General features: G+C 41.3%; 2 protein-coding genes across 12 annotated transcripts; one reads left to right on the top strand and one right to left on the bottom strand.

Moving 5' to 3' along the window:
* Positions 1-253: 253 nt before the first annotated feature.
* LOC120904755 (cyclin-H) lies at positions 254-13,599 on the top strand. Of its 3 annotated transcripts, none has more exons than XM_040315046.1 (6): positions 254-450; positions 535-731; positions 803-1,004; positions 1,073-1,413; positions 1,472-1,642; positions 10,759-13,599. In XM_040315046.1, exons 1-5 carry the CDS (start codon positions 334-336, stop codon positions 1,614-1,616), a joined length of 1,002 nt encoding a protein of 333 aa, XP_040170980.1. In that variant the 5' UTR covers positions 254-333; the 3' UTR covers positions 1,617-1,642; positions 10,759-13,599. The 3 variants fall into 3 exon arrangements, with proteins under 3 accessions (XP_040170980.1, XP_040170979.1, XP_040170978.1); XM_040315045.1 differs by lacking the exon at positions 10,759-13,599 and adding an exon at positions 1,866-3,947; XM_040315044.1 differs by lacking the exon at positions 10,759-13,599 and having other exon boundaries at positions 1,472-3,739.
* Positions 6,466-24,041, bottom strand: LOC120904757 (protein quiver). 9 transcript variants are annotated; one of them, XM_040315055.1, is made up of 5 exons: positions 23,918-24,041; positions 21,755-22,817; positions 20,411-20,464; positions 18,419-18,565; positions 6,466-16,795 (listed from the first exon to the last, which is right to left on the bottom strand). In XM_040315055.1, exons 2-5 carry the CDS (start codon positions 21,786-21,788, stop codon positions 16,557-16,559), a joined length of 474 nt encoding a protein of 157 aa, XP_040170989.1. In that variant the 5' UTR covers positions 21,789-22,817; positions 23,918-24,041; the 3' UTR covers positions 6,466-16,556. The 9 variants fall into 9 exon arrangements, with proteins under 9 accessions (XP_040170989.1, XP_040170984.1, XP_040170985.1 ...); XM_040315050.1 differs by lacking the exon at positions 23,918-24,041 and adding an exon at positions 23,610-23,910; XM_040315051.1 differs by lacking the exon at positions 23,918-24,041 and adding an exon at positions 23,633-23,910.
* Positions 24,042-24,813: the final 772 nt, after the last annotated feature.

Below are 24,813 nucleotides of genomic sequence, written 5' to 3'. Positions count from 1 at the left end.
TCGTTTTTCTATCTGCAAATATAATTGTAGGCTAAATAAACGATTTATTCAATCACAGAAACAATAGTTATCCCTTTTTGTAGAAGAAGCATGCAAATTTAATCTTCATCAGCATTTTGTTAAGCACGTGTAGATGCTGCGTCAGAATGAACCAACTGAAAGAAAATAACATGTAGTGACATTTACCGCAAGCAAGAGCATTTAAATGTACGTTGACAGCGGATTGAAAACAAAACATGTCATGCTCGCCGCTGTGTAAAACGTTGTTTTGGTTTGGCAAGCGGCAGATCTGGTCACGAAACCCTCACGCAGCAGCCACAAACGCGCGGTAAAATGTATTCCCTTAGCTCGCAGAAAAAGTTCTGGACTTTCAAAACCGAGCAGGAGCTGGCCGAGCTGCGTGTGAAACAAAACGTTCGCTTTATTGCCAAGCATGGGGCCAGCATGACGGTGAGTATGGCAATGTTTTGTGCGCGGTTCCCCCAGACGGACAGGATTGATCGCAAAATCGGACGTGATTTTTAATGTTTGTAGGAAGAACAGAGGCAGGCGCACTTCCTGTCTGCGGATGAGGAGCGATTATTGCTGAAACAGTATGAGCTACAGTTGAAAGAGTTCTGCAAACGGTTCGAGCCACCGATGCCCAAATACGTCGTGGGGACAGCATTCCACTACTTTAAGCGGTTTTATCTGAACAACTCGTCAATGGACTATCATCCGAAGGAAATTTTGTAAGTTGCTTACACACACCTATCAATCATAAATTAGAAGTGAAGATGAATTGACTGTGTCTATCTTCTAGGGCAACATGCGTTTATTTGGCCTGCAAGGTGGAAGAGTTCAACGTTTCCATCGCACAGTTTGTGGCCAACATTAAGGGCGATCGGGTCAAAGCGATGGACATTATTCTGTCGAACGAGCTGTTGCTGATGCAGGAGCTCAACTACTACCTCACGATACACAATCCGATGAGACCTATAGAAGGATTTCTAATCGATATTAAGGTAGGTTATTTATTTACAAGCATTCGTTGTGTGCATCTTTTACGCCAGCATCTCACAATCCATTTCAGACCCGATGTAACATGAGCAATCCCGATCGTTTGCGGCCCGGGATAGAAGATTTCATCGACAAAACGTTTCTAACCGATGCGCCCCTGATGTACGCACCGTCACAGATAGCTCTGGCGGCCGTTCTGCACGCCGCCAGCAAGGAGCAGGAGAATCTAGACAGCTACGTTACGGAATCGTTGTTTGGGTCGGCTAAGGACAAGCTGCCGGTGTTGATTGAAGCCGTCCGGAGAGTTCGCTCGATGGTGCGCACGATCGAACTGCCGCCAAAGGACCGGGTACGGTTTCTGGAGAAGAAGCTGGAAAAATGTCGCAACCAGGAGAACAACCCCGACAGCCAGATGTAAGTGGAGTGTCACTGTTGTGTGCATGGAGATATTTATTTGGCAATTTGCTTTCAGCTACAAACAACGCATGAAGAAAATGTACGAAGACGAAGACGATCTGGACGTTATGGGGTCTTCGTACCATATGAACGTTTCGGATGCAAGCCTGGACGTTTCGCAGCTAAACACCACCAATCCGGCAAACATGACTATCGATTAAACGAGTCTGACGGTCGAGTCTAAACCGTAAGCAAACATTGCATATACATGAACGTTTAGTGAATCTGTGTTCTTTGTCGCCAGTGGTAATTTCTGGGCTGATTTTCTGAAACCTATTCCATGATTAAAAATCGCTGCTCTTATAAAAATAATTTAATTTTCGGATGTTTACAATGTTAAAGTCCAAATCCAACAACAACGTTTCAATATTCAAGGATTCTTTATAACAATCGAAATTCCACCTCTATAGTCGAACTGGAAGCCTGGGATGTTCGGTCTCGTTGTGTGCCTGTGCAGCCATCGCGTCTCCACCCTTTGGTATGATCGGTCCGGATGGGATGGCATCAAGTATCAAGGGGAGGAAAAATGCCTGCTAGAAATAGAGTTAGTGCCGTTCACGAAATAATAAGGAGTGAAGAAAAATAAAACATTTCACCACCAGCAATGGCATCACCTTGGGTAAATGGGAGATGCGTAGAATGTAACATTACCGAAAGTGGCCATATTAAACCATAAGGCAACGCAAAGTAAATGCCTTGTTTCTGTCTTCTTGTTTGCAGTTTGCTGAAGGAAGGTTTGAGCACAGAAGAGCGTGAAATAAAAGCTGGCAATCACTTTCAATCATCAAAAGAAGTAGATTGTTTGGTAGCGCAGAGAATGATAGCATTCTGGTGTCAGCAGTAGAAGTACGATCGAACAAAAAAAAAACGGTAAAGCGTATTAAAAGAGTAGAAAGTTTCGTTTGCACAGCATAGTCGAAGGAATTGAAATTGCTGCAAGGCTTTTTTAAGTAAAGCAAACAGTTGAAAATTTTCCGTTTTTTTTGTAATTGCTTTCATTTCGCTCAGCACGCAAACACACCCACTGCGCTTACGATGTGTGTGTGTGTTTAAAGTGTAACAGTCGTTTTGGTTTGTCTCGTTTTAAAATTTGCTGAAATATTGATGCTTTCAGTAATTGAAATTAAACAAAAAAAGGAAAGGAAAGTTGCTTCCTCACGCAACACAAAACACATTACAGTTTAGGGTATGCAGAGTGTTGTGCAATTGTAAGGATCGGTCTGTCTGTATTGCGATTTGTGAGAAGAAGAAAAGAGTTGAGTTTTGCCGTAAAGCTCTCTCGAAGAGATATTTAGAAAAGTGATGTTTTGTTTTGCTGACTGAGAAGATGTGACGAACAAGACAGCGAAAAGTGTAGTTGTTTGTGGTGGTAGATCTGATTAAAGTTATTTTGAAATTGGATCGATAAATTGCCTGATTTGAAAAATTACTAGAGAAGCTTTGTCATTAAGCAGCCTTGTTTCTTCACTAGAAAGTATTTAATTTATGTTATTTTAAGCCATTTCATTGTTTGTTTTTACCCTTCAAACATTGATTGATCAGCGCAACTTTTGTAAGAAGTTCTGTGTGAAGTGATAATTAAGTCGAAAGAACAAAATTACCTCAACCAATTAATGCTAACTGCTGCCGTCTTGCACAAAGCTAGTTTGTAGTTTGCATGATTGTGAGTTTGATTTGTACGTGTTTCGATCGGACACAAAACGGTAACAGAAAAGGAACACCGAAACAATCGGACAACGACGAGGGGGGAGGTAAAAGATGCGTACTGAAGGAAAGGAAATTGCTATCAATGTGTTTGCTAACTGAGGACACACACGACATCGACACCGACATACTTCTATAAAACTGTAGGACAGATAATATATATATACGGTTTCGTTACACAGAACAGAACAAACAGAAGAAGAAGAGGAAAAAAAAAGTGGATAAACAAACAGTCAAGCACAAAAATTGGATTCAAAATTTTCATTATTTGCCTTCAAGTGTACATTGGTGTTTGTGTGTCCGGTGTGTGTGGTGTGTGTACAGTTGTGGTGTGTTGTTTTCAGCTAATTTCAATAGATCGCAGACATTGGCATTGGTAGAGAGTGAAGGAGAGAAAGAGAAAACGAAAGTGAGACACAGCAGGGAAGTAACCAGAAGAATTGTAAGATTGAAAAGCGCAATAGAAAGCTTTCGCTAGAGAAAGTAAAACAAACAAGGGGTAGGGTAGGGTAACCTTGTCGTTAACTTTACGCAAGCCGTTCACAAGATTGATAACAATAAATAAAGCTGAAGAAAAAAAAACAGAAATGCTCTAGTGGGGCGTTGACGAAATTCCAGTCTCTGCAGGACAACTTTCGCTACCCAAAACATACGTTCCAACATGTTCTCAGAGCTGCGATGAAACTTTTATTTTTACGCGTTGTCCATTTCACCATTTTGTTTTGATAGATGGTTTTGTGTTTGTGGGCCGGTTCACCCGGGCTTCCTTCTTTGGGGGAGGGCGTTGGGGAAAACGGGTAAAGAAACGAGATTGATTTATTTATCCCTTCGCTAGTTGGAGTGATCGTTTGCGATCCTCCTATGCTCCCTTACCTGATCTCTCCCTGATCACCTTCATCATGCGCGACAAAACATGGCAGATTGTACGTGTTCTGTGTGTATGTGTGTATGTGTGTATTGTATCCGTTGCATTCACACAATTCTACCTAATATCCTTTTTTCTTCTATATTATGCTATCCCTTCCTACTATTCCTTTACTGCAAAGTACGTGTACGTGTGTGTACGTGTGTGTGTGTATGCAACTGTGAAAGCTCTGTCAGCGAGATAAAATATCAAAGTAGAAACATCCGCGCCTTGAAGGGCAGGTAACAGAGCGAAAGTTTGAGATTGAGAAAGAGTGAGGTTTCGTATCTTGCCTAACGGCCACCAAGCAGCAGCCGACTTATCAGCGTACAATTCAGCTTAATCGCGTTTTTTATCGAGTTAAAAATGGTACCTCATATGTTGCTGTAGCTTTTATAGTTATTCAAAAATGTGTGGAGGTGTGTGTGTGTGTGTTTTTTAATTTTATATTTATGTTTTTTTGTGTGTGTTTTTTGTGTATTATTTTTTATACTGGTTGTTGCCTGTTTTTTCTTTTTAAATTCATTTCTCCTCCTACCTCTCCTACCAACTATGTTCCTCGGGATGATGCAAGGAAGAAAGCAAGAGTGTACGAGCAAACTCACGGTGCATGCTCGGTGTATTTGATATATTATGTGTGTTCGAGCTTAGCTGCTTATATTAATTCTATATCCTAGGGAGCTGCTCCTGCCTCTCCTGTGCCTTCTGTTACAAATGTTCTACCGGCACTGGGTAATGCCACTATCGACAATCATTATCAAATAATCAACACCAGATAAACTATCCTTCAGCTGTCCGCTGTTTCGCTCTCAATCAACTAAGGAAACTAACTCTCTGTATGATAAACGCTACTTTTAAAATGAGCAATTCAAAGTGAAAACGCCTGCTACTGGTGAAACAAAACACGTAATTGTTGAAATGAGATTATTTACAAAACAAATTGAAAACTTTTTTTACCATGTTTTTTTAAGATTTTCTTTTCATAGAACGTCTTAAGCATTTCTTAAAGGTTAATTTGCTCCTAAGCAACTGTCCTGCGGGTACACCTGGAAGCCTAAAATTAATTAAAACTGGTTCCATAAAACATTAGTCAGCTCTGTTTAGCTTACTTAGTATTTACTTATTTTTTGTCTCAAAAAACCTTTAATTTTCTTTTTTTTCTGATACACACGATTCAACATCGACTTTCCAACAACCGGCTGAAGGATGTCGCTCAGTCAGTTGGTTAGAGCTTGGGTATGACATTTTTTTTAATTTGTGTAACACTCACTTTTGGGAAAATGAAAATTGACCATATTTTTTTTTTAATTTGACTTTAGCGAAAAGAAAATTGACCGAGTAGTGTTTCGGGGAGAATCGGGATCATCACTATAGGGGAAAACACTGATCATTGCTCTACTGTAGAAGAGTGTAGTGAGCTAACACACGCTACTAAAGGTGTCTGTACCTTGATCCACAGTCAAATTCCATTATGTCGTCTACGTCGTACGTTTAACAATCGGTTCAGTTGTTTTTGTTTTTCCCCGGTATAAGCGCGATCATCCGCTTTCCGTTCGATAGTGGGGTGTTGTGTGACATTGAAAATTTCAAAGGGAGTTGCGGGCTAACTGGTTGCTGAAACTTGCATTCACTTCACGGTAGATCACGCTGTTGTCTATGAGAAAAAATATCATGGCATTGGCATTCATATGTGTGTGTGTGTTTTTCGACGGACAGAAGAACGCAACGAATTTCATCCCTTCGTTATGCTTCGTTGTCGGTTTGGCCGATTATTGAACCAACTGGACTTTGGTTTGATAAGTTGTAGTTCTAATAATATCTAATAAGATTGAACATTGTCTGTGAATAATAAACATAAATGTAAGAAGCCAACCGGTCACAATGCGACCAACCGAATGCGACTACGAAGGATGCATTTCTTTCGATGAATTGCGTTAGCTCTTCTTGGGCCAAAAAAGGCAGATTCTTTTGGCATCGGTTTGTGAAGAAAATATGTGACTTATCCGAGGCGGTATCAATGCTATGCAGCTCATGGGAAGTGTTTCTGTTCTAATTTTATGTTCCACGTTTCAGTTCGATTTCGATTCGACTCACGCTGTAACCGTTTCTTATGCAAAAGATGCAACGAAAGCAAGCGCTCGCTCGCCACGCGGCTTGCCACAATTGCCCAAAGGAACTGACGCGTTTATTTTGTGGTCATTTTGCTGTCCCAAACGCTTGACCGGAAGCTGACCCACAGCAGAGAAGCACTCGCTCACCAATACTTTAATGCAATTAGTTTTGCTAACCTTGAATGGTTTTGCCCCTTTTTTTTGTTGCCTTTTCTTTTTCGCCGCTCATATTAGCATTTTGCTCACATTCTACATTCTACCCAAAGGGTTTTCCGCATTGTTACACGTCGGTTTTTTAAATTCTCGTACTAGCCTACATCACAGTCTCATAGCGGTTGCATTTTCATTCGCTTGTTGGAATTGTATTTAGAAAAAAAAGAAGCAAAACCATTCCCCGAGAACATCGGCAAAGACTCATTCGCTCACCATCATCTACTTCTTCTGCTAGAGATAGTAGGTAAGTTACGAGGGAAGAAACCATAAGGAAAGCAATTATGTGTCGAGAGAAACTTTCCGCTAACGTATAGCAAATAGGAAAACTCAAAGCACAGCACCGGCACACGTACGGACGGATTGTAATGGAGGTCGGAAATGGAAAGCTTCCGTGGGGGAAATTGATTTTCGTTTACCTTTTTCCCTTTGTTCGGTTTCCTGTGTGTGTGTGTGTGTCTGGTTCTTTAACCTTGGCTGTCATTGATGTGCAAGAAAGTGGTGAAAACTGACTTAAAGTGGCCCACTAATGGGGGGAGAGAAAATGCATTTCAGCAAACCGTGTGCGTTACCGTGTCATCGGTAGAAATATGTGAATTATTTAAAGCTTGTTCAAGTGCTGCAGGTTTGCTGAAGCTAACAAAACAAAATATGTTTCCCTTGCGTTGCTTTCGAATCAAACAAAAGCCATTATAAAATCAAAGTAACGTCTTGCCCTCGCTACATGGAACTCTACAGAAGAGCAGAACGAAAAGCATGAATACAGGCTCTTTTCTGCTTACAAAGCATCATTGATAGCACACAATGCAGTCACAATTCAGACGCTCGAGAGGAGCACTTCACAATTGTTCACCTGTGCTTGGATGGTACTTACTGGTGGAAACGCTTCCTATAATCCTGCGAGTGTTAAGCGAAGCGTTGCTTTCCGAAAGCTACCGGAAAGCATGAAAGGTACGCTTACAACCCGTACTGCAGTGTGAAAACAGTGCTGTGGATGTACGTCCGTATTTTATGCTACGCTTAATGAGTTGTTGAATAGAGGCGCTGACTCTTATCCGCCTTTGTTACAAAGTGTAGCGCGAAAAGAATGTGACACGCCGGTGCAATTACCCTGCGAGCTTAGCCAGCATACGTATTCTATCCGCGCCAATTGACCCAGTTCGGATGATTCGATACGGAAGCGAATTCTGCGAGTTTTTTGCGAGCTCAGCGAAATCACGATCGATATCCGCACTTGGCAAACGGCGAACGTTGCATGGCAATCTGGCTGCCGGTAGGAAAAGTTCCTTGTGGCATAAGAATTAGTTTCCATGGAGACGCCCGGTAGCTGACGAAGCTTCATGGAGACGCCTAGTACTTGGTGAAATTACATGCAGATGCCAAGTGTTTTTATTCTTTCTTTATATTGGCATAGTTACATAGTTTTTATGATTAGTTTAGAACCACACACCGAACGGTAGAAGATGATAATTGAATGAGTCTTTTTAAATGTAAAAAAAGGTTACAGCAATACGCATTTAGATGGTGGTAGTGATGCTCCGTACTTTCGAGAAACAGCATCCGGTTTTTGGATTATCGCAAAATTTGGACAATATTATCATTAAAAATTTCGCCAAACTTCAAAAGTAGAAAGACTCTAATGTAGCTCTTTTTGCTTCGTTTCTTCGTATCAACCATATTATGTTACCACGAAAAAGAAGCTTTCATGCTGGCTTTCTTAGGTAAGAAAACAAAACCAGCGTAGCATAAAACCCATAGGAAAGAACCACATTCTTCCTTCGAATTAATTATGCGGGGTTCTTGAAGTCTATGGCTGACACACACACACACAGAGAAAAAGGCATGTGTAGAACCCGAAGGAGAAGAAGTGATGTGCGCTCTGCGGTGCCGTAAACCCGGCGGGAGCTGAGTAGAGTGGGGTTTTCCTTTTTTCGGTGGCTCTGGAACTCGGAAAAGGAAGCTACGTAGGTCGTATGTATGTGTATGGTATTGTATGGTAGAACGTGAAAAACGGGTGTAAAGATGTAGTCGTTTCAGAAAAAGGTTTAAATGGTAGGATGCGGTTCGAAAGACAGAATAATAAAAAAAGGCGCGCACACACACAAAGAGAAAAGAAAGGGTACAACTAAATAATTGGCAACGAGTTTTCGGCGAGAAAAGGGTGCCGAATCGGACAGATAAATAAATCATAAGGTGAAAAGAGGTGACGAAAAAAAAGAATAAAACCCATGAGAGAAAGAGAGATACAAACACATGTCGGATGAAATGAAGATAATACACTAACACGGGAAAACGAGGCAGAGTCGATTGAAGGGATTGAAGTAATTGGGGGAAACAAAGAAGATAGAAGACATTGACCTAAGCTTACGCGGACACACGTTTGATTCGATCGCACACCGACGAGAACGGGAAAAATGATCCATAAAGTACGTAAAGAAATACATTAATAAAGTTGATTGCGATGAAACTCTTCTCGGGGAAGGAATAAAAAATAAGCATGTTGATACACTATACCCTATATCACGTGCACAGAACGCTATACAACATTCAACATTGAAAAACATTTAACACTCATACGCATAACAAAACCACACAAATAAAGCATATAGGGGTTAGAAATGGTAAGACAATAACAAAATGTAGTATAATTCTAGTAGATAAAGGTACACAACAGACAGTAAAAAGTGTAACAAAATAAGCGAATGTACATAATACATAAACAAATCAGAACACCAGAAGCACAGTGAAGCGAAATAAAAAAAACTAGGACAAAGACGAAAAGCAACGAAACTTCTTCGGGAAACAGCATGCTAGATACAAAGCCGGCTATACAATAGTAACAGTTTTGCACACGCTTTGCTTCCAGCCGAAGCACAAAGCCACGAGCACAACAGACAGTTCGCAATATGATCGCGGAAAGCATGCAATATTTCAGCTTTTTTGAGGTTTGCATTTTTAACCAGTACATTGTATTGTACAGCTTGTTTTCATTCTATTTCTTCTTCGGTTTGCTTGCTTGCTTGCTTGCTTGCAGGCACTGTCGCTACCACTTGTCAGTGTGTTGGGTGCTGTTTGGTTCGGATACAATGTTTCAGTTTCAAGCGTTGTTATCGAAGCAGGAATCCTTATCATTATCCTGAGGCGTAGAGAGAGAGAGATTGTATGTGTGTGTGTGTTTGATAGATGTAAAAGCGTTGTTCCATGTTTGGTTCGAAGCTGTTCAATAGGTTTGAAAGCAGTTTGATTTTTTAATTTAAATCTGCTGTTGTATCTTTTGCAAGCAATGCTGTAACGTGTTCGTGTTTGTCGAAAGGTATCAAAAGCACAAAATTGTATGTGTGTGTGTTGTGTTATTTTGGGCGGTGAAGAACAGGCATCGAAAATAATAGAAGCTAATTCAAAACAGCTTTTCAGGAAGGCGATTTCGCTCCACCGTTGAGCTAAGTTCCGTCGTTTATAGCAGTCCCCAAAAGGCAGAAGATGTTATGGGAAGAAAGCGAAGGAAAGAGTAAGTAAATCGAAGCATTCGGAACTGTGTTGCTTGTTTTCTGCCACAGGCTGCGCGCTATGATGCAAAGATACAAAAACAAGAGCAAAACGGGGGGTGACGCTTGAGCTGGGGGTCGGTCCGTCGATTTCAACTCATGCATGTTTTAAATGCGGGGACAAACGCGCACAACAGACGCCGTGATCCAAAGTTATATATGCTGCATTTATTATTGATCATACGCTAAATTCCATCGTACACATCAGGCGCTTGCACGCTTGCATCTGCTGTTTTTTTCTGTTTTGGGCTGGGGTTTTTGTTCAGATAATTCGCAAATATTACTTACTACACCTTACTCGCTGTCGTCTGCTGTTTTTGGTTCGGTGTGGCCTGGTTTACATTTTTAATATGTGTGCCTTTTTTGTTATTGTTGTTTAATGTATGGTACATTTGCTGTAAGCCTATTCCCTCCACACGTGCTCAAACACACAAACTGTACAGATGGGATTATTGATTGGTTTTTTTTTTTCAAATTGGAGTTTGAGTGACAATCCGATCAGTATTGTTCGCTATTTTCTTCCCCCAAAAAAAGTGTATTCCTCTAAAATAATCTAACTCGGACGCAAGGCTGCTCTAACGCTGGCCACCAAAGCGGACCAGTTCCGGCCAACCTGTTTGCTTGCTTGTTTCGCGCATTTGTTTTGTCTGCCTTAATTAACGATACTTAAAAAACTTTCAAAAAATTGTATATGTATTTTTAGTTGTTTTTTTTTCGATTCGATCTTTTTTTTGTTTGGTTCACAAACTCCATCTGCTTTTTAATCTTTTTTTTTGCTTTTTTGGTAGACATAATTTGTCGTTTGTTTTTTTGTTTTTTTTTTTTCTAGCTCAATAACGTCACTAACAAGGTTTCCTATCCTGCAAGAACCAAGCGGTACGGGAACACTCAAGACGCAACCGAATCACGCACAGTAGACAGATCGAAGTTGGCTTCTGCTTTCCGCAAATGTACGCTCTCTGGCTCTCTCTCTAATCAATAAAGCTCTCTCAATTCTGGATGGAACCACATTACATTCGGAGTGAAAAGCGAGGCTCTTTACGCAATAAATATGCAGTGAATGTATACAAAACGTACGACGCAAAAGGAGAAGCATCAATTTCGACGGTAGAATCTACTCTACTTTCACTCTCAGTATACAGTTTTCTCATAATCTCTTTTTTGCTGTTGTTTTTAGACAGTATGTATGATTTAGCTGCGGCTGCGGCTGACACGATCTAATTAAACGTCATTTGAATGGTTTCGCGCATAGAAAAACGCATTGATGGGCGCGCGCGCGCGCAGATCATTTAAATAGATTGTTTGAATGTTGGTTTTTGTTGTTGTTGCTCTTTTCAGGGTCATTCTGGGTAGATTTTTTTTAGATCAAATTTAATATATTCCTCCCGAGGGTATGGATGAATGATACGTACTAGAGTTTATGAGTTTTGAATGTCCAACCCCGTCTTTTTTCTTATTCTTTGGTCTGGTAACAGCTTGAACAGTTGTAGAAAATTACATTCAATAGATAAAGTTTTCCTTTGCCACTGTCACATTGTATAACTTTTTTTCCATATATCTAGAGTGGATTTGTTTGCTTATGGATGCGATCATGTAGGTGTGTGTGTCAAATCCGTGGTTGGGTGTAGAGTGTGTATTTTAATTCTTTCTATAACCAAAATCTAAAATTTGGTGTAAAAGAGTACACTTTAAGGAACGAAAAAAGGTTTGAACTCCTTGCAATGTGACCTTTAAAGTACTTTTCTTCCTTTGCAGGCCACTCAGAAGCGATATTGAATATTTCATTACCAAAAATTCGCTACACGTCTCAGGGGTTCGTTTTCCAGGAAACCCACTCTGTTGAAGCAAAATAACACAACCTTTGCTGTACCGGGAAAATTCAGTTGAAGTTTCTTGGCAAACATTTTTATTACCAGCAGTTTGGTAAACCTTTTCTGTGGTGAAAAGTTATGGAACACGTGGAAAAGCTCTGCATTATTAACAGTAGCAAAACAAAACTTCCTCTTCCATCTACTGATTTTGTGTGTTTGTGTTTGTGTGTGTGTTTGTAAGAATATGTTATTTTTCGAAAATTCTTATACATTTGAAAAATATATAAATATATGAATATATCGTTTACTCTAGGGTTTTGCGTGATGATGCTAACAAGATTCACCTGCGTCATTCACTTATTGTGTTACTCATTGCGCCATTTCCATTATTGGTTGGTAGACACATCGAAAAGCTCATAAGATGCTCTCATCCCATACCAGTCAGTACACTACCTGTGTGGGACAGGACAGGGTAGTAGAGGACCGCACACGTGTGCATGTTTTCCCGCTTTCAAACGATTCGAGAGCTATTCAACTCGATTTTGGTCTGCCTGGAACGTGGATCGTTTGCCTTCAATTGGTACGTTTTGCCTACACAATTTGTGGCAAATTCGTGCTCATGCTCCGCTGTGGTTTGTGTTAGTTTGGTGTGCAGTAGTGTGTAGTGTGTATTATGTGAGTTTTGATTATTTAGCTACGACATTCCTATTGCTCTTATTGCAGTTGATTTCTTCTTCCGTGTGTTTATTGTTCACACTCCTCATGGGCACAGCTCATTGCTCGAATCAAAAGACTGGAGGAAAATACCAATAAACGATTGACAGACCATTGTGCCTAGGTTACCTTTAAATTGCTGCTTTGCTTATGTGGGTGTGTGTGTGTGTTTAGGTTTTGTTTGTTTTGGGGACCATTGCGTTTGATTATCATTACACGTGAGCGTTGAAAAATAAACAGAAATAATTGAGTATCTAGCTGAGGGTTCTACGGGGAGCGGGTGCGTGGGGCGTTGTAGGATGAGTTCTGTGCAGGATGAACAAACGCAAATATGTGTATGTGTGTGTTTTTACAAGATACAATGTACACAGAAGAAAGAAGATAAACGCATTAGACGAGCTGTTCATTGGAATTTCAACGTGCACAATTATGTTTTAGAAGGAAGTGCTTCTCTTTTTTATAAGAAAACTGTGTAACAGTACTTCAAGAAACACTCAAAATGAAATGTGTTAATCAATTTGCAACTGTAGAGTCAATCGCAGGAAGGATATAAGGTTCAATTTCACTTCAAGCAATGGCAAACCGCAAAGGTACTCGATAATACCTGCACAGTGCCTTTCAAAACTATGTTGCACGTTGAATTTCAAACCATGATCTCTAACATCCTTCCCCTTGCCCATGGATTTGTGTAACATTTCCGTGATAATGTTTGTATTTACACTACTGAAATGTATGCAAATTGAAAATCGCAAAAATCAAACAAACCGAGTCTTCGTTGTGCCGTCCAGGGTGAGGGTAAAAACAAAAATAGCTTCCGCTTTAATTATTGTTTTAAAAGCGGAAAAACAAATGAACAACCTGAAGATGACGCCTAGTGTTGCAAACTGGATGAATCTTGTATGCCGCGTGTCTTATTGCTTTTGCGTTGGTTTTGAGGGGTGGGGAGTTTGGGATGGTTACTGCTTACTTTACACCCACACCGGGATCACCCACCTCCTGACGAGTGTTTTCGCTTTCAACTACGCCTCCAACGCACCATTACGTATGCGGAGTGTGTACATGTATACCAAGAGTGTAGTGTATATAAATTTGTAACTATCTAATATCGCCCTTGCCATCTACAGTAGTCCTCCTTTATTGCCTGGGATAGCGGGAATGAGCATGTGTGTGTGTGTGTGTGTATTAGTGTGTTTCTTTTAGTTTTATTGTGTTGAGAGCTTTGGCTCATTCTCAAGTCAAGTTAGTCACACTCTTGGTGGCAAACAACAATCCACGTCTGACGTCTGCGGACGCTGCAAAACTATTGCTGTGCTTTCGTATCAAAAAACCGAACTGTCTACCATTGCGCCCCCCCCTCTTCCCAAACGAACGAACTAATAGGCTTCTAAGGTTGCTCTTCTAAAGGTTATAGCGGGTTATAGAGCATGTATAAAAAACTTGATTTAACTCGGGATGCGCTATCTAAGAAAGAGAGAGAGATAAAGAATGTGAGAGAAAGGGTGTGTGTGGGGGTGGAAAAAGGGTAAAGTACAATTGTCATGGGATCTCATGTGATCATGTAAATGTGATATGATCAGGGTTGAAATTGGGAAAATTTATGGGCATAGTTATTATGGAAAGGGATTGTGTAAGTCAATGGGACAGAAGAGACAGGAGGGTCAAAGAAGAAAGTCAAAATGAAAGTAATAAAAAGGGCGCCACTACTTTTCAACGGAAAGGGAAACAATTACAAACCAATACTAGTAAAGAGAAACTGCAAAATGTAGGTAAACGCATGAGCTAGCTAACTTGCCTAATGTAGAAGAAGGTAAAACGAGAACAACAAAACAAGGAAGAAAGTTAATAAAGTTAAAGGTAAAACTGTACATATCTAGCTGATTAATGGTTAGAGAGTCGGAAAAATATGTTAAAACAGAGAAATACATTGTTAGAATAATAATCAAACGAATGAACAAAGTGAACGAAGAAAGGTTAGTGATTTAGTATACTTACTAAAAATAAACTCTAACACTATTCCTATCATGCGTCTACTATAAACAAAAATTGAAACAATGAAAACAAACCAACTTTAAGTAACCGTAGCTGCTGTTCTTCAGTAATAAATGGTATTCAATCAAACGGGTTAAACGCAGTAACTAGCAGTAACTTTTCAAACGCTTTAGAAAGGGTGTATGGTATTTACATGAGATTCATCGTCAATCAATACACTTGGGAGCAAAACAGTTGCTGACTTCTTAAATATACGAACGTATGATGGTGTACTTATACACAAAAATATGAGAAAAAGTTGAGACTAGAGATAAGAGTTCAGAATAAGAATGATACGCCCCCGCTCCTGTTCGGTGCATATAGTTTTCGCGCTTGTTTTTTTTTTTTTTTGTTTAGAATGTATCATGCAAGGAATCTGTTTCTTTACACTATCTCCACAGCTGCATTCAATGCAGCTGTGCTTGTCGTATTTTATAACAAGGATCGAAAATCTATCAAAAATATACTTGCCGGTAAGGGTGCGGAATCGAAACATGTGACTGGATAAACCTGGATGTACTTCTATATCTTCCTATCTAAGCTAGCGATTGGGAAATGCGTGAAAAATGGTTTCCCTAGCGATAGCACACCAATGAAGCGTTGCTTTCACTGTCTTTAATGTTCTTCCCTGTCAAGCGAGAGGAAGATTGATATTGGATTAAGTTGGTCGGATCGGTTTCACCAGCCGAAGGACGATGAAACGCATTAAACGTGTCCCTGTGTTCGTATTACCGTGGCGATAGAATGTACTTTTTATAGCTAAGCTAAGATAATAACAATGAGATTATGATCTGCGTTAGCGAGAAGAAGAAAAGAAACGCTAAAAGTGTCTCTACTAATCATCGAAGAAGAATGTGTTAAATAGACAACCGTATGAATAGATTTATGAAAACGAACAAACTCTATCGCTAACTACTCGAAAGAATTACGAAAAAAAACGCAAAATAGTTTAACTTGTAAACAAATCCAATGTAAAATGTGAAGTGAAAGATTGCAAAAATTAAAAGAGCAAAAACCAAAGTGTTCTTCACAATCGAAAACTGCCAAGAAGGTCACTCTATTCTTTAAAAAAAACTCCATTGGTGCAGTCTATTTTTTACAAAAACAAAGTAAGAAAACTATCTATTTTTAAGATTCAGTAGGGGGAAACAATGACATGAGCGAAAGAGACAAAAAGAGAACAGAAAAATGGGACTAAATGAACCGACAGCGAACAGGATGGAATGGTTTTTCTTTTCTGTTGGTAGGAACCGCTTGTGGAAATTGGGGACATGAAATGGGGGGGGACTCTTTCACAAAAATTGCTACTACAAATTGAGCACGTGCCAGGCCTAGATGGAGTGCCTAGATGGCGGCGCGACCATGTGTAGCATAGCTTTTGGAGTGGAGCACATTTTCTTTACATTTCGGTTCGGTTCACTCTTTTCTTTTTCACTACCAAAATGATTCGAATCGAAAGGATGGATTGATTGGGTGTGGTGCTGCTTGATTGATGTGTGAGTGAGTGGTTTGGATCCTTAAGGATGGCCCCAAGAGCCCGGGAGACTCTTGTGTGACGCACGGGCACGTGTCTATAGCACTGCACTTTGGGACGTACTTGGGCGATTGGGCCCGCGTGGCGCATCGAGGACCTCCGAGCCGAACCGGTGTCGAACCGGAGATCGAACTGATCGCAAGGAACATACAACAGATACATCTATATAGATATAAGAAAGAGGCGAGCGTGGTGCGCTTTAAGCGGGAGTATATAAAAAACGGAGCGTTTTGGGGGGCTGGGAGAGTACGAGTCTTTCATTGGTTGCGAGGGCAAACAGCACAGCTAGCTGCCAGTCGGCCGAGATGGGGAGCATCTAATTGGATTGTTTGAGGTTGAGGTTGAGGTTTGGGATTGAGGGGAGAGAGAGATAGGATGATAACAGCGGGTCAGCGGGACAAAGGACAAAGCACAACGAGACAAGGAGGGGGCCCGAGCGACAGCAGCTGTTTGTTTGGGGTTTTGGTTTGCTTTTGTGTTTTCATTGGTCGCGTTTCTTTGCTCTCTAAGTAAGTTAACCATAACCGACCTCGACACGCTTTACCGAAAGACTCGCTGGAGGAGCTGTAGCAAGTACACGGCCAGCACGCTACCGATGCACACGTGCACGGTGTGGTGCGGGTTCGCGGTGAGCAAGCTGGAGGGACTGGAGTTACACATATCTTCCTCACAGAAACACATATGGCCATTGCCAGAACTTTCCATCATACACACATGATCTACCATGAACAGATTGATCTGCAACTGTGACGTACACATCCGCCTCACGACCTCGTACGCTGTGGTTGTGTACGAGTGTGTGTTTGTGTGTGTGTGTGTGTGTGTGTGTGTGTGTGTGTGTGTACATTTGGCAAACGTGGACAACGACGGGAAGGGTTTAGTTTGCCAACAATGCACACGTGAGTGCGATGTGACGTTTGGATTCGTATGCCATCCACAGCATCCAATCGGATGCCATTCCAACATTAAGGACATGCCGGGTGGAAAAACAAATATTCAAAGAAAATCAACACGAAAACGAGAATTGTTCGATGAAGGGTTTTACAGTAGTGGAGACAGGGGAAAAAAAGAGAAGAATAGAGATAGTGAGAAGTCAAATGCGCCAAAAGGGACGTGACGTCCATGGGGCACGTAGTTTAGATTTTCGTGTAGTGAGTGTGTGCGTTTGCATTGGTGGTTAGTATTTTGTTGAGCAAATACACGCACAGCAAAACCCAATGGCACGAAGTATGTTAGAAACATTTATAGTGAAAAACAAAAATTGGGAAAATACAGTTCCAGACGATCCGCACATCGGTGGACGTTACGATCGACGGTACGATTGTGTGTTGCGTTGAGTTCATTGGTTAGTTTTTGTTTTGTGGTTCCGTTTTGTTATCAGTTTTGTGTGACATTGGTGGCAATTTGTTGGTTTTTTGCAATTGCCGGAATATATGTGTTTGGTGCAGTGTTGCACATTTGAGACAAGGAGGGTGTTGCAGTTTTTTTTGGTTGTTGGCGCAGTGGCGTTTGCGTTAGCAAAAAGTTTGATTGAATAAAGTGAGAAGGCGTGTTGTGTAAGCCATTCATCGGTGGTAAGAAGATAGAAGTATAATAAAGATAGAAGTATAGAAGTATAAGATAAGATAAGTAAAAAAGTATTGCAAAAGTTGTAAAAAGTGTAGAGAAAAAGATGAAGAAGGAAGTAAAAATATGAAAGTAGAGTATTTGAAATAGAGAAGAGAAAAAATCGTTTACAATATTGAAAGGAAGAAAGAAGAAGTTGTGAAAAACAGAAACAAAGAAGATATGTTTTTGCAGTAACAAATACGGCGAAACAATACGATAAGAATAAGAGAAAGAAAGGGGAAAAGAGAAAAAAGAGAGAAATATACGCATTAATACCTTTGTGAATATGATGCGGTGGGTTTGTTCGAAAGTTTTGATTATACTTAATGTTTAGTTTATTCATTGCATGTATTTACTATTCTAATGTATGTATGACAATGATAAATCATGTGCGCATTAAGACACTTTGGCAAAATTAACCAAAAAATAAATAAATACGCAAGCAGACAACGATGAACACGTCAAAAGGGAGATGTAAACGATTTTCGTACACTGTTGGAGTGTTTTTACCAAAAATACGGATACTTGACTATTGGTAAAAACACACCAACGAAGCCATCTTCAAATGCTGCCAATCTGTACAGCTTTACAACAAAAAAAAAGGGGTAACACTGTCCAAATGGGGAAAAAACATAAACCTTTACAGCGATGTTTTAAATACCAATTCAATGGTTGAACACAAACAAAAAAACATGACCACATAAACGAAAAGTATGAGCTAAGAAAAATACGATCGTTCTTGAAACCACTCATCAGGCAACGTTGAGCACGATGCGGGCAAATTGTTTACTTACGCGTTCTGGAGTGGCGCACCATTTTGACGCAGCATCCGTTGCAGGTCATCAGCGGGGGCTGATCGCGGGGCAGGGCGGTGTAGTTGAACGGGTCCTTGCATCGCGCATCCGTCCAACTGTCACACTCGTAGCAGTAGATTGAGCGTGCTTTTGGATTGGGTTCGAGTTGGAATGGACAAAAAGGTATTAGAAATCGTTTGAAAAGGAACGCGTTTTAAAGATCACAGGTGGGTCAGATAAAGGGAAGGGTAGGAAACTAAACACTCTATTCATATAAAACAGAACAAACTAGCAATCGTTGAACGAACTGAATGGGGAACAGTAACGAAAAGGGTACAAAAAGGGAAGTTCAAAGACGTGTGCTGGAGGGAGTGCTACCAGGTGTTAAGCAACAGTTATGAACATCAACAATCGTTAGCAGGGTACATTACACTTTCTGGGTACGATTTCCCCTTGTTATGCAAAAACAAACCCGATTCAGAGCATCATGAAGACTTAAGAAGCGTTTATGACATATTAGTGTGACAGAAAAACGACACTCAATCAGGGTAAAAGAAGGTTTAGTTCTTCAAGAACATATTGCATCGATCGTTGGCTTAATTTAGAACCGCGCGTACCATTAAAGAAGATGCGCATGAATCTAAGAGCAGCATATAAAATTATTATTTATAGATATTCATTTGCCAAGGGAAACAGAACGATGATCATGTTTCTCTTCCTTTGCCCAGTTCCCCACGAAGAGTGCCCAGTGCTAGCACGAAACACCACTTGAAGATCGACCCTTGAGTTCGGCACTTTACAGAACTCAATCCACTTGAAGCCCAAATCGTGGTGAGAAGCAATTTTGAATGCAATTCAAAGAACGATATCAATTCCTCTGATTCATATTACAACTCTTCACGCACAGTGCCCAATAGTGAGTGCTTGCTGTTCGGTTCAAGCGTCGGCTCAAGTGATGATCACTTCCGACGCGTTACATTACACGCTTCCCGCTTCTTAATTTCGCTTCCATTTCATTCATTTCACCCAACGCCAAAAGATCGATGGGGATTTGTTTTAATTTTCCTCGCTCCCGCACGTACAACGTTTCCACCGTTTCCATCGTTCGGTTCGGATACCCACGCAAGAAGATTGATTGTAAACAACGCTTCTCAAGCAAAGCAAACCGGGAATGGAAGCAGGCGCTTCGCACGATTGTAAACGCTTTGCCGAGCTGAGATGATGATGATGCCGAGAAGCGTCATTTCATAAACAAAAATCGAATGCGATAAATAAACGATTAACGAGTGGCCCGATTCAAGGCGATCAACAACGGGATGGGATGGGATGGGGACGTGGAGGGCAAAACGAATCACTCCGACCGGACCGGAACGGAGCAATTTTCCCGAGGCCTTGCGGGGAGCGATTGAGATTGGCGATGAAAATTGAATTACCGCCATAGGCGGAGCGGAGCCTGGAGGAGGGCAAAAATGGAACGTGACAGGCGGGTAATGATGATGGCCCCGCTGGCCATCTCATCCATCAAAAAGGGGAAGGAGAAGCGGATGGTTTGGGGGTTTGGGAACAAAAAACAAGAAACAATCTCGAAAGCAATATAACACTGTGGTACGGGGTATGGGCTGCATTGGAAAAGGGCGAATGGGGAAAGGAACAACATTCACCAGACCAGAATGTGCCCGAGTGCCCCCGGGGGGGGGAGAAATTGTTGATGATTGATGGAAATGCATAAATATTGCGCAGAAAATTGCAACACCATCGCGCTCGGTTGTTTACTACCATCGTGAGCACTGTTGATGATGACGACCTCCCCCCAAGGACGGTGGAATAAATCATAAAAAAGACAGAAATAATTCAATCAACAGAATAATTTGCTCTCAGAACTTAATGTTGGGGGTATTGATAGTATCGTTTAAAAGTGTTTAAGATATTTAGAAAAATGTCAAACAAAAAGTGTCTTTTTTACATATGTAGTGCTTGTTCTTATCTGCTTACTTTGACACTCGGCGGAAACCTGTGGAATCCAAAACCAAAACACTCCTACCAGTGCTGCTTTGTGGGGAATTGACCGGCAACCCCAGGCCGGGCAGGCAACACCATTAATATTGAATAGTTCGATGACGTGAGATCGTTACCGGTGAGGCAGGTTGGTTGGAAAATGCGGGATGATGTTCCAGATGGACACCGGATACGAAGGTTTTGTGTACGCGTGGTACAGTAGAGTTTTCATATGGGTATGCGGTAGTGGGCATGCGTTTGTTTTATTATTTTTTGGGAAGGAAAAAAGGGAGAAAAGAGTACAATCGTTTGTTAGTGGCTGAAGAGGTACGAGGTGGTGGTTGTTGGAGATGTGTTGTTAAAAGTTAACGATGAGTGATGGGTGATTTGTGACTTTTTTTGTTATCCCATTTTCGGAGACGATTGATGGATGCATGCACATCTTGGAAACATCGTTAGTGAGTTGAAACGGGGAGACTCACAACAACTGGCGCTTATGTACACTTTGAAGTGATACACATTGAGATAGAAATGTACTGTCAGTGGGAAGAAAGCAAACGGAACATTGCAACAAACGAATAAGCAAGTAAACTAAAGCGACTAAATAAAGCCAATGGAACCAACAACAGAAAGCTCGCAAGACGGGCAACTTTAACGTAAACATCAAACAATGGAAAAACACGGTAACAAATGGACAGAAGCTTAGCACATATCTAACAGAAAACCAAACAAATACATTTAACAACGTTTATGATGCGGCTAGCCAACCGACTGTGCAAACAATAACTTACATGGAAAACAATTGTCCGCGGAACATAGGTAAACGGACGAAATCAGAATCACTTAAGGTGGTCAAAAGAAAGAAATAAACAGAGCAAACGAATATATTACTTGAACCACATGAACAATTGTACCGATGTGAAAGGCGTTTAAAACAATAGAATACTTTAAATTATTGTATTTTTATATAACTTGCTAATTTATAATATAAGTTATTTTGTATAAATCGTAGCCAAAAGCATTAAAAATTGCAAAAAAGAGGGAGGGAAAAAAATCTATGCTAACAAAAGAACATTAAAAGAATACAAAAGTTCAAAAACGTTGCAATAGTACTGTTTTCATAATAAAATTACACAGAAGATCAGGCGCCTCCATTCGGTACGGCACGTGCAGACAAATTCATTTCCTGGAACGTGATTACAACTTCCACTGTCGTGCCGCGCACGTGTCTATTCTTATCAGTATCGTGTGTGGTGATGACTATGAAGCTTGCATGAATCTGTGAGTGTGTGTGTTTGTGTAAATAGTATATGCAAAGAAACAAATGCAAACTCAACCTACCTAAAGGGATAATAACCCACTGTTTTCGATCCATCGCTAACGGTTTGTTTGATTTAAAAATTCGCCTATCCTAATAACAACGTTCGGTCGCGCTGGTGCTGCTGCGTATTGTTGATGTAGTTTTGCTGGTCTGCCTACTGTACCGGTGTCCGGAAGCTCGAATCATATGACAGTAAAGGAACGGAGTGGCTGTGGTTGTTTCTTTCTGTGTGTTTTGTTTTGCACACAGAGCGCGCGTTATTATGCTGCACGGTGAAATGCAACAGTGTGCGGCAACTGCCGAGAGCGCCGCGAGCGAGAGAGAAAGGGAGAGCGAGCGAGCGCAAAGGATAACAGAAGACACTTGTATGTGTGGTCGGTTTGTGTACTCTCACACGTTGCTTGACAGTGGCGTCAGAGTGTATGTGTAGCTTAAGTGTCAGAGAAAACAGGAGAGCGAAAAGGGGGAAGTGCGCTAGAAATGTAGGAAGCGCACAAGAAAAGGTTACGAAGTGGCCGTCTTTCCGTGGTTTCGTTGGTGCCGTCGCGGGCACGATACTGTTGACGCTGGTACTACTGCTGCTGCTGCTGCTGCTGCTGCTACTGCTGCTGCTGCTGCTTTTTCGCTCACTGATGGCGACATTGAGGTCTGGTGCTAGTGCGACCGCAACCTAACTCAGTCGTATCATGTTTGCTATCCGAACACAGCCAACTCCAATGCCGATTATGCCGTCCGCCCAGCCGACTGTCACTGATTCACGATGGACCAATTATTGATTCGAAAATTGGTCCCCACTGCTGCAGCAGGGTTTGGTGCAGCTGGTGCCAACTTTTCTATTCTTTTTTGCTTGCCCCAGCTGTTACCAAATAGATTGGACGTTCTCCCCCTTTGCCTGCAGATAATTGATTTTTGCTTCCTTTTTTTCGTGTGCACACTCTTCTCAGCCACTTTTGCACGAATTTTCTTCACTCAGTTGTTCACATAGTTGGTTTTCTTAGGACCGTTTAGCACACTCACTCACACAAACACACGTACACAAAGATGTTTGCTAATTAAACTTATTCCATTTGTTTTTTTCGGACACTGTAATCGATATGATAAAAATAGAGGTACACTTATGTAAAGAAGCGATGAAGCAAATTATTTCAAGAGGAGGTAGAAGTATAGCCACGAAGATTGCGATAGAGATTGCTTTTACTCGAGTTGCTTCACTGATGTACACACCAAAAGGATGATTTGCCTTTTAGAAACACACTTAATATAGGATTTTTCCTAATTCTAATTCACTTCTAATTTCCTATCAACTTCCAATTGAAACAAAACCCAATAAGAAAAGCACGCAAAAATGCAAGTTCACGCGTAACAATCCGACCGACTCGCGACTTGGGGGTCTGGTGGCACCACACGGGACGCTCTCATCCGCAATGCGACATTGACAGTTTTCCAACAGGGACGGACACTTTTCACGGCAGCACACAGCACACAGAGGCAAGCTTTCGTGACTGCTGCCAGGAGCTGCTGTCACCGGTTTCCCATTGCCAACCAGAGCACTGTCTATACTCTCTCACTCTCACTCTCTCTCGCTCTTTCTTCTTCACACTCTCAGACCTCCACTGAAATATCAAACTGTCATGTGTCAAAATCGACTGGATCGCGGGGTTCACGCTGTACGCTGCGGCACGGAATGAGGAAGCCGGAAACGAAGGACGAATTTTTTTTTGCAAACTCCCGCAGGCACCGCAACTCCGGAATCGGTATCTGGTGATGATGATACTGGTCGGCCCTGCTAGTGAATGAATGTCCCACTTGCTTTACGTTTTTACGCCATATTCGAAGATGCGGTGCTAAAAATATATATCATTTCGTCGCACTCACGTCGGGGGCAAGAGTGTACATACACACACACACACAGACAGACAGATTGAAGGTGCTCTTGGCCGTGCAGACAGACCGACTAGCACCGTGCCATTGGTGCTTTCCTTTCACAGAAAGGGCTAATGGTGACACTGCTTTATACAAAAGGGCCACTTTTCCAATGTTCACTTGATATGGAAACTCTGTTACAGAACACACACACACACGCACTGTTCTATTCTAGCAAGGCAATCCGTTCCGACTCGTGATAGCACACGACTGACCACCTTCCCAGTGTCGTTCGTTTTCTTCTACTGTGCCCCGAGTACCGAAAGATCCGTGCCGTTCGACGGTGCTAAATTCTTTGCATTCTCTCTCAGCTCAGTTCGGCCACTACACACTCTCACTCTCGAGCGTGCTCTCCGTGGCGCCGTTGTCGCGTGGTTAATGCAAATTTTGAACCGACTCCTAGATGGCAACGGCGGACTGTCAGACACCTTCGGCCATGTATCGCATGTTGCGTTGATTGTCTCTGCCACATTGTTGTCATAGTATTCACAACACTGCCGTTGTATTGGTGCTTCGGTGTAGTGTTCCTCTCTCTATCTCTCTCGCGCGCTCGGAAGAGTGACAACAATAGTATCCCCCTTTCCCGCACAGTAGGCGTTTTTGCACGGTTTGGGAGAAAATTTGACAAATTTAAGGACATGAGGTGAGCGAGTAGAACAATTAGGAGAAGTTTAATAATAATTTAAAGCAAAACTGCGACAAAAACAATATACAAAAAAACATTGAACATCGAATTATATTATTATCAATTCCTTGAGGAGCATTGCAGACACAACATGTAAGGAGAATATATTGAGAAGAGCGAAAAAGAGAAAATGAGAGACAGTCTGCATTACACGCCATACTCAGCAAAAGAGAAACAATTGCTAGCGAATGAAAACAAACGAGAACACTTGGGAGGTTGGGTGGCTCTTTGGTTTGTTATTGTAAGGTGACAGCTCGTGTGTCTTCTTTTTCATTGTTTATTTATGTATGTGTGAGGGTTAACAACCGATAAAAATGACATGAAAATTCAAATAATAATAATAAACTTTACTTAATTATTTTAAACTGCGTTCTACTTCCAGCGATCCTGTTACTGTTTAACGAAATCCCGCAAATGAAGCCATCTTTCGTCAAAACTCATCAATAACATTGTAAAAGAAAAAATATCGCT

The sequence above is a fragment of the Anopheles arabiensis genome, chromosome 3 (genome assembly GCF_016920715.1).
Source record: "Anopheles arabiensis isolate DONGOLA chromosome 3, AaraD3, whole genome shotgun sequence".
Taxonomy (NCBI): Eukaryota; Metazoa; Arthropoda; class Insecta; order Diptera; family Culicidae; genus Anopheles; species Anopheles arabiensis.
This window is presented reverse-complemented; position numbering and strand designations above follow the sequence as displayed.

Bases quoted from the DNA above. Each gene is read 5' to 3' on its own strand.
- LOC120904755 (XM_040315046.1), top strand. From the start codon at position 334: ATGTATTCCCTTAGCTCGCAGAAAAAGTTCTGGACTTTCAAAACCGAG. The intron at 451-534 runs GTGAGTATGGCA...TAATGTTTGTAG, and splicing joins AGCATGGGGCCAGCATGACG to GAAGAACAGAGGCAGGCGCA. The intron at 732-802 runs GTAAGTTGCTTA...TCTATCTTCTAG, and splicing joins TATCATCCGAAGGAAATTTT to GGCAACATGCGTTTATTTGG.
- LOC120904757 (XM_040315055.1), bottom strand. From the start codon at position 21,788: ATGGATCGAAAACAGTGGGTTATTATCCCTTTAG. The intron at 20,465-21,754 runs GTAGGTTGAGTT...CCCACAAAGCAG, and splicing joins GTGGGTTATTATCCCTTTAG to CACTGGTAGGAGTGTTTTGG. The intron at 18,566-20,410 runs GTAAGCAGATAA...CCAATCCAAAAG, and splicing joins GGTTTCCGCCGAGTGTCAAA to CACGCTCAATCTACTGCTAC.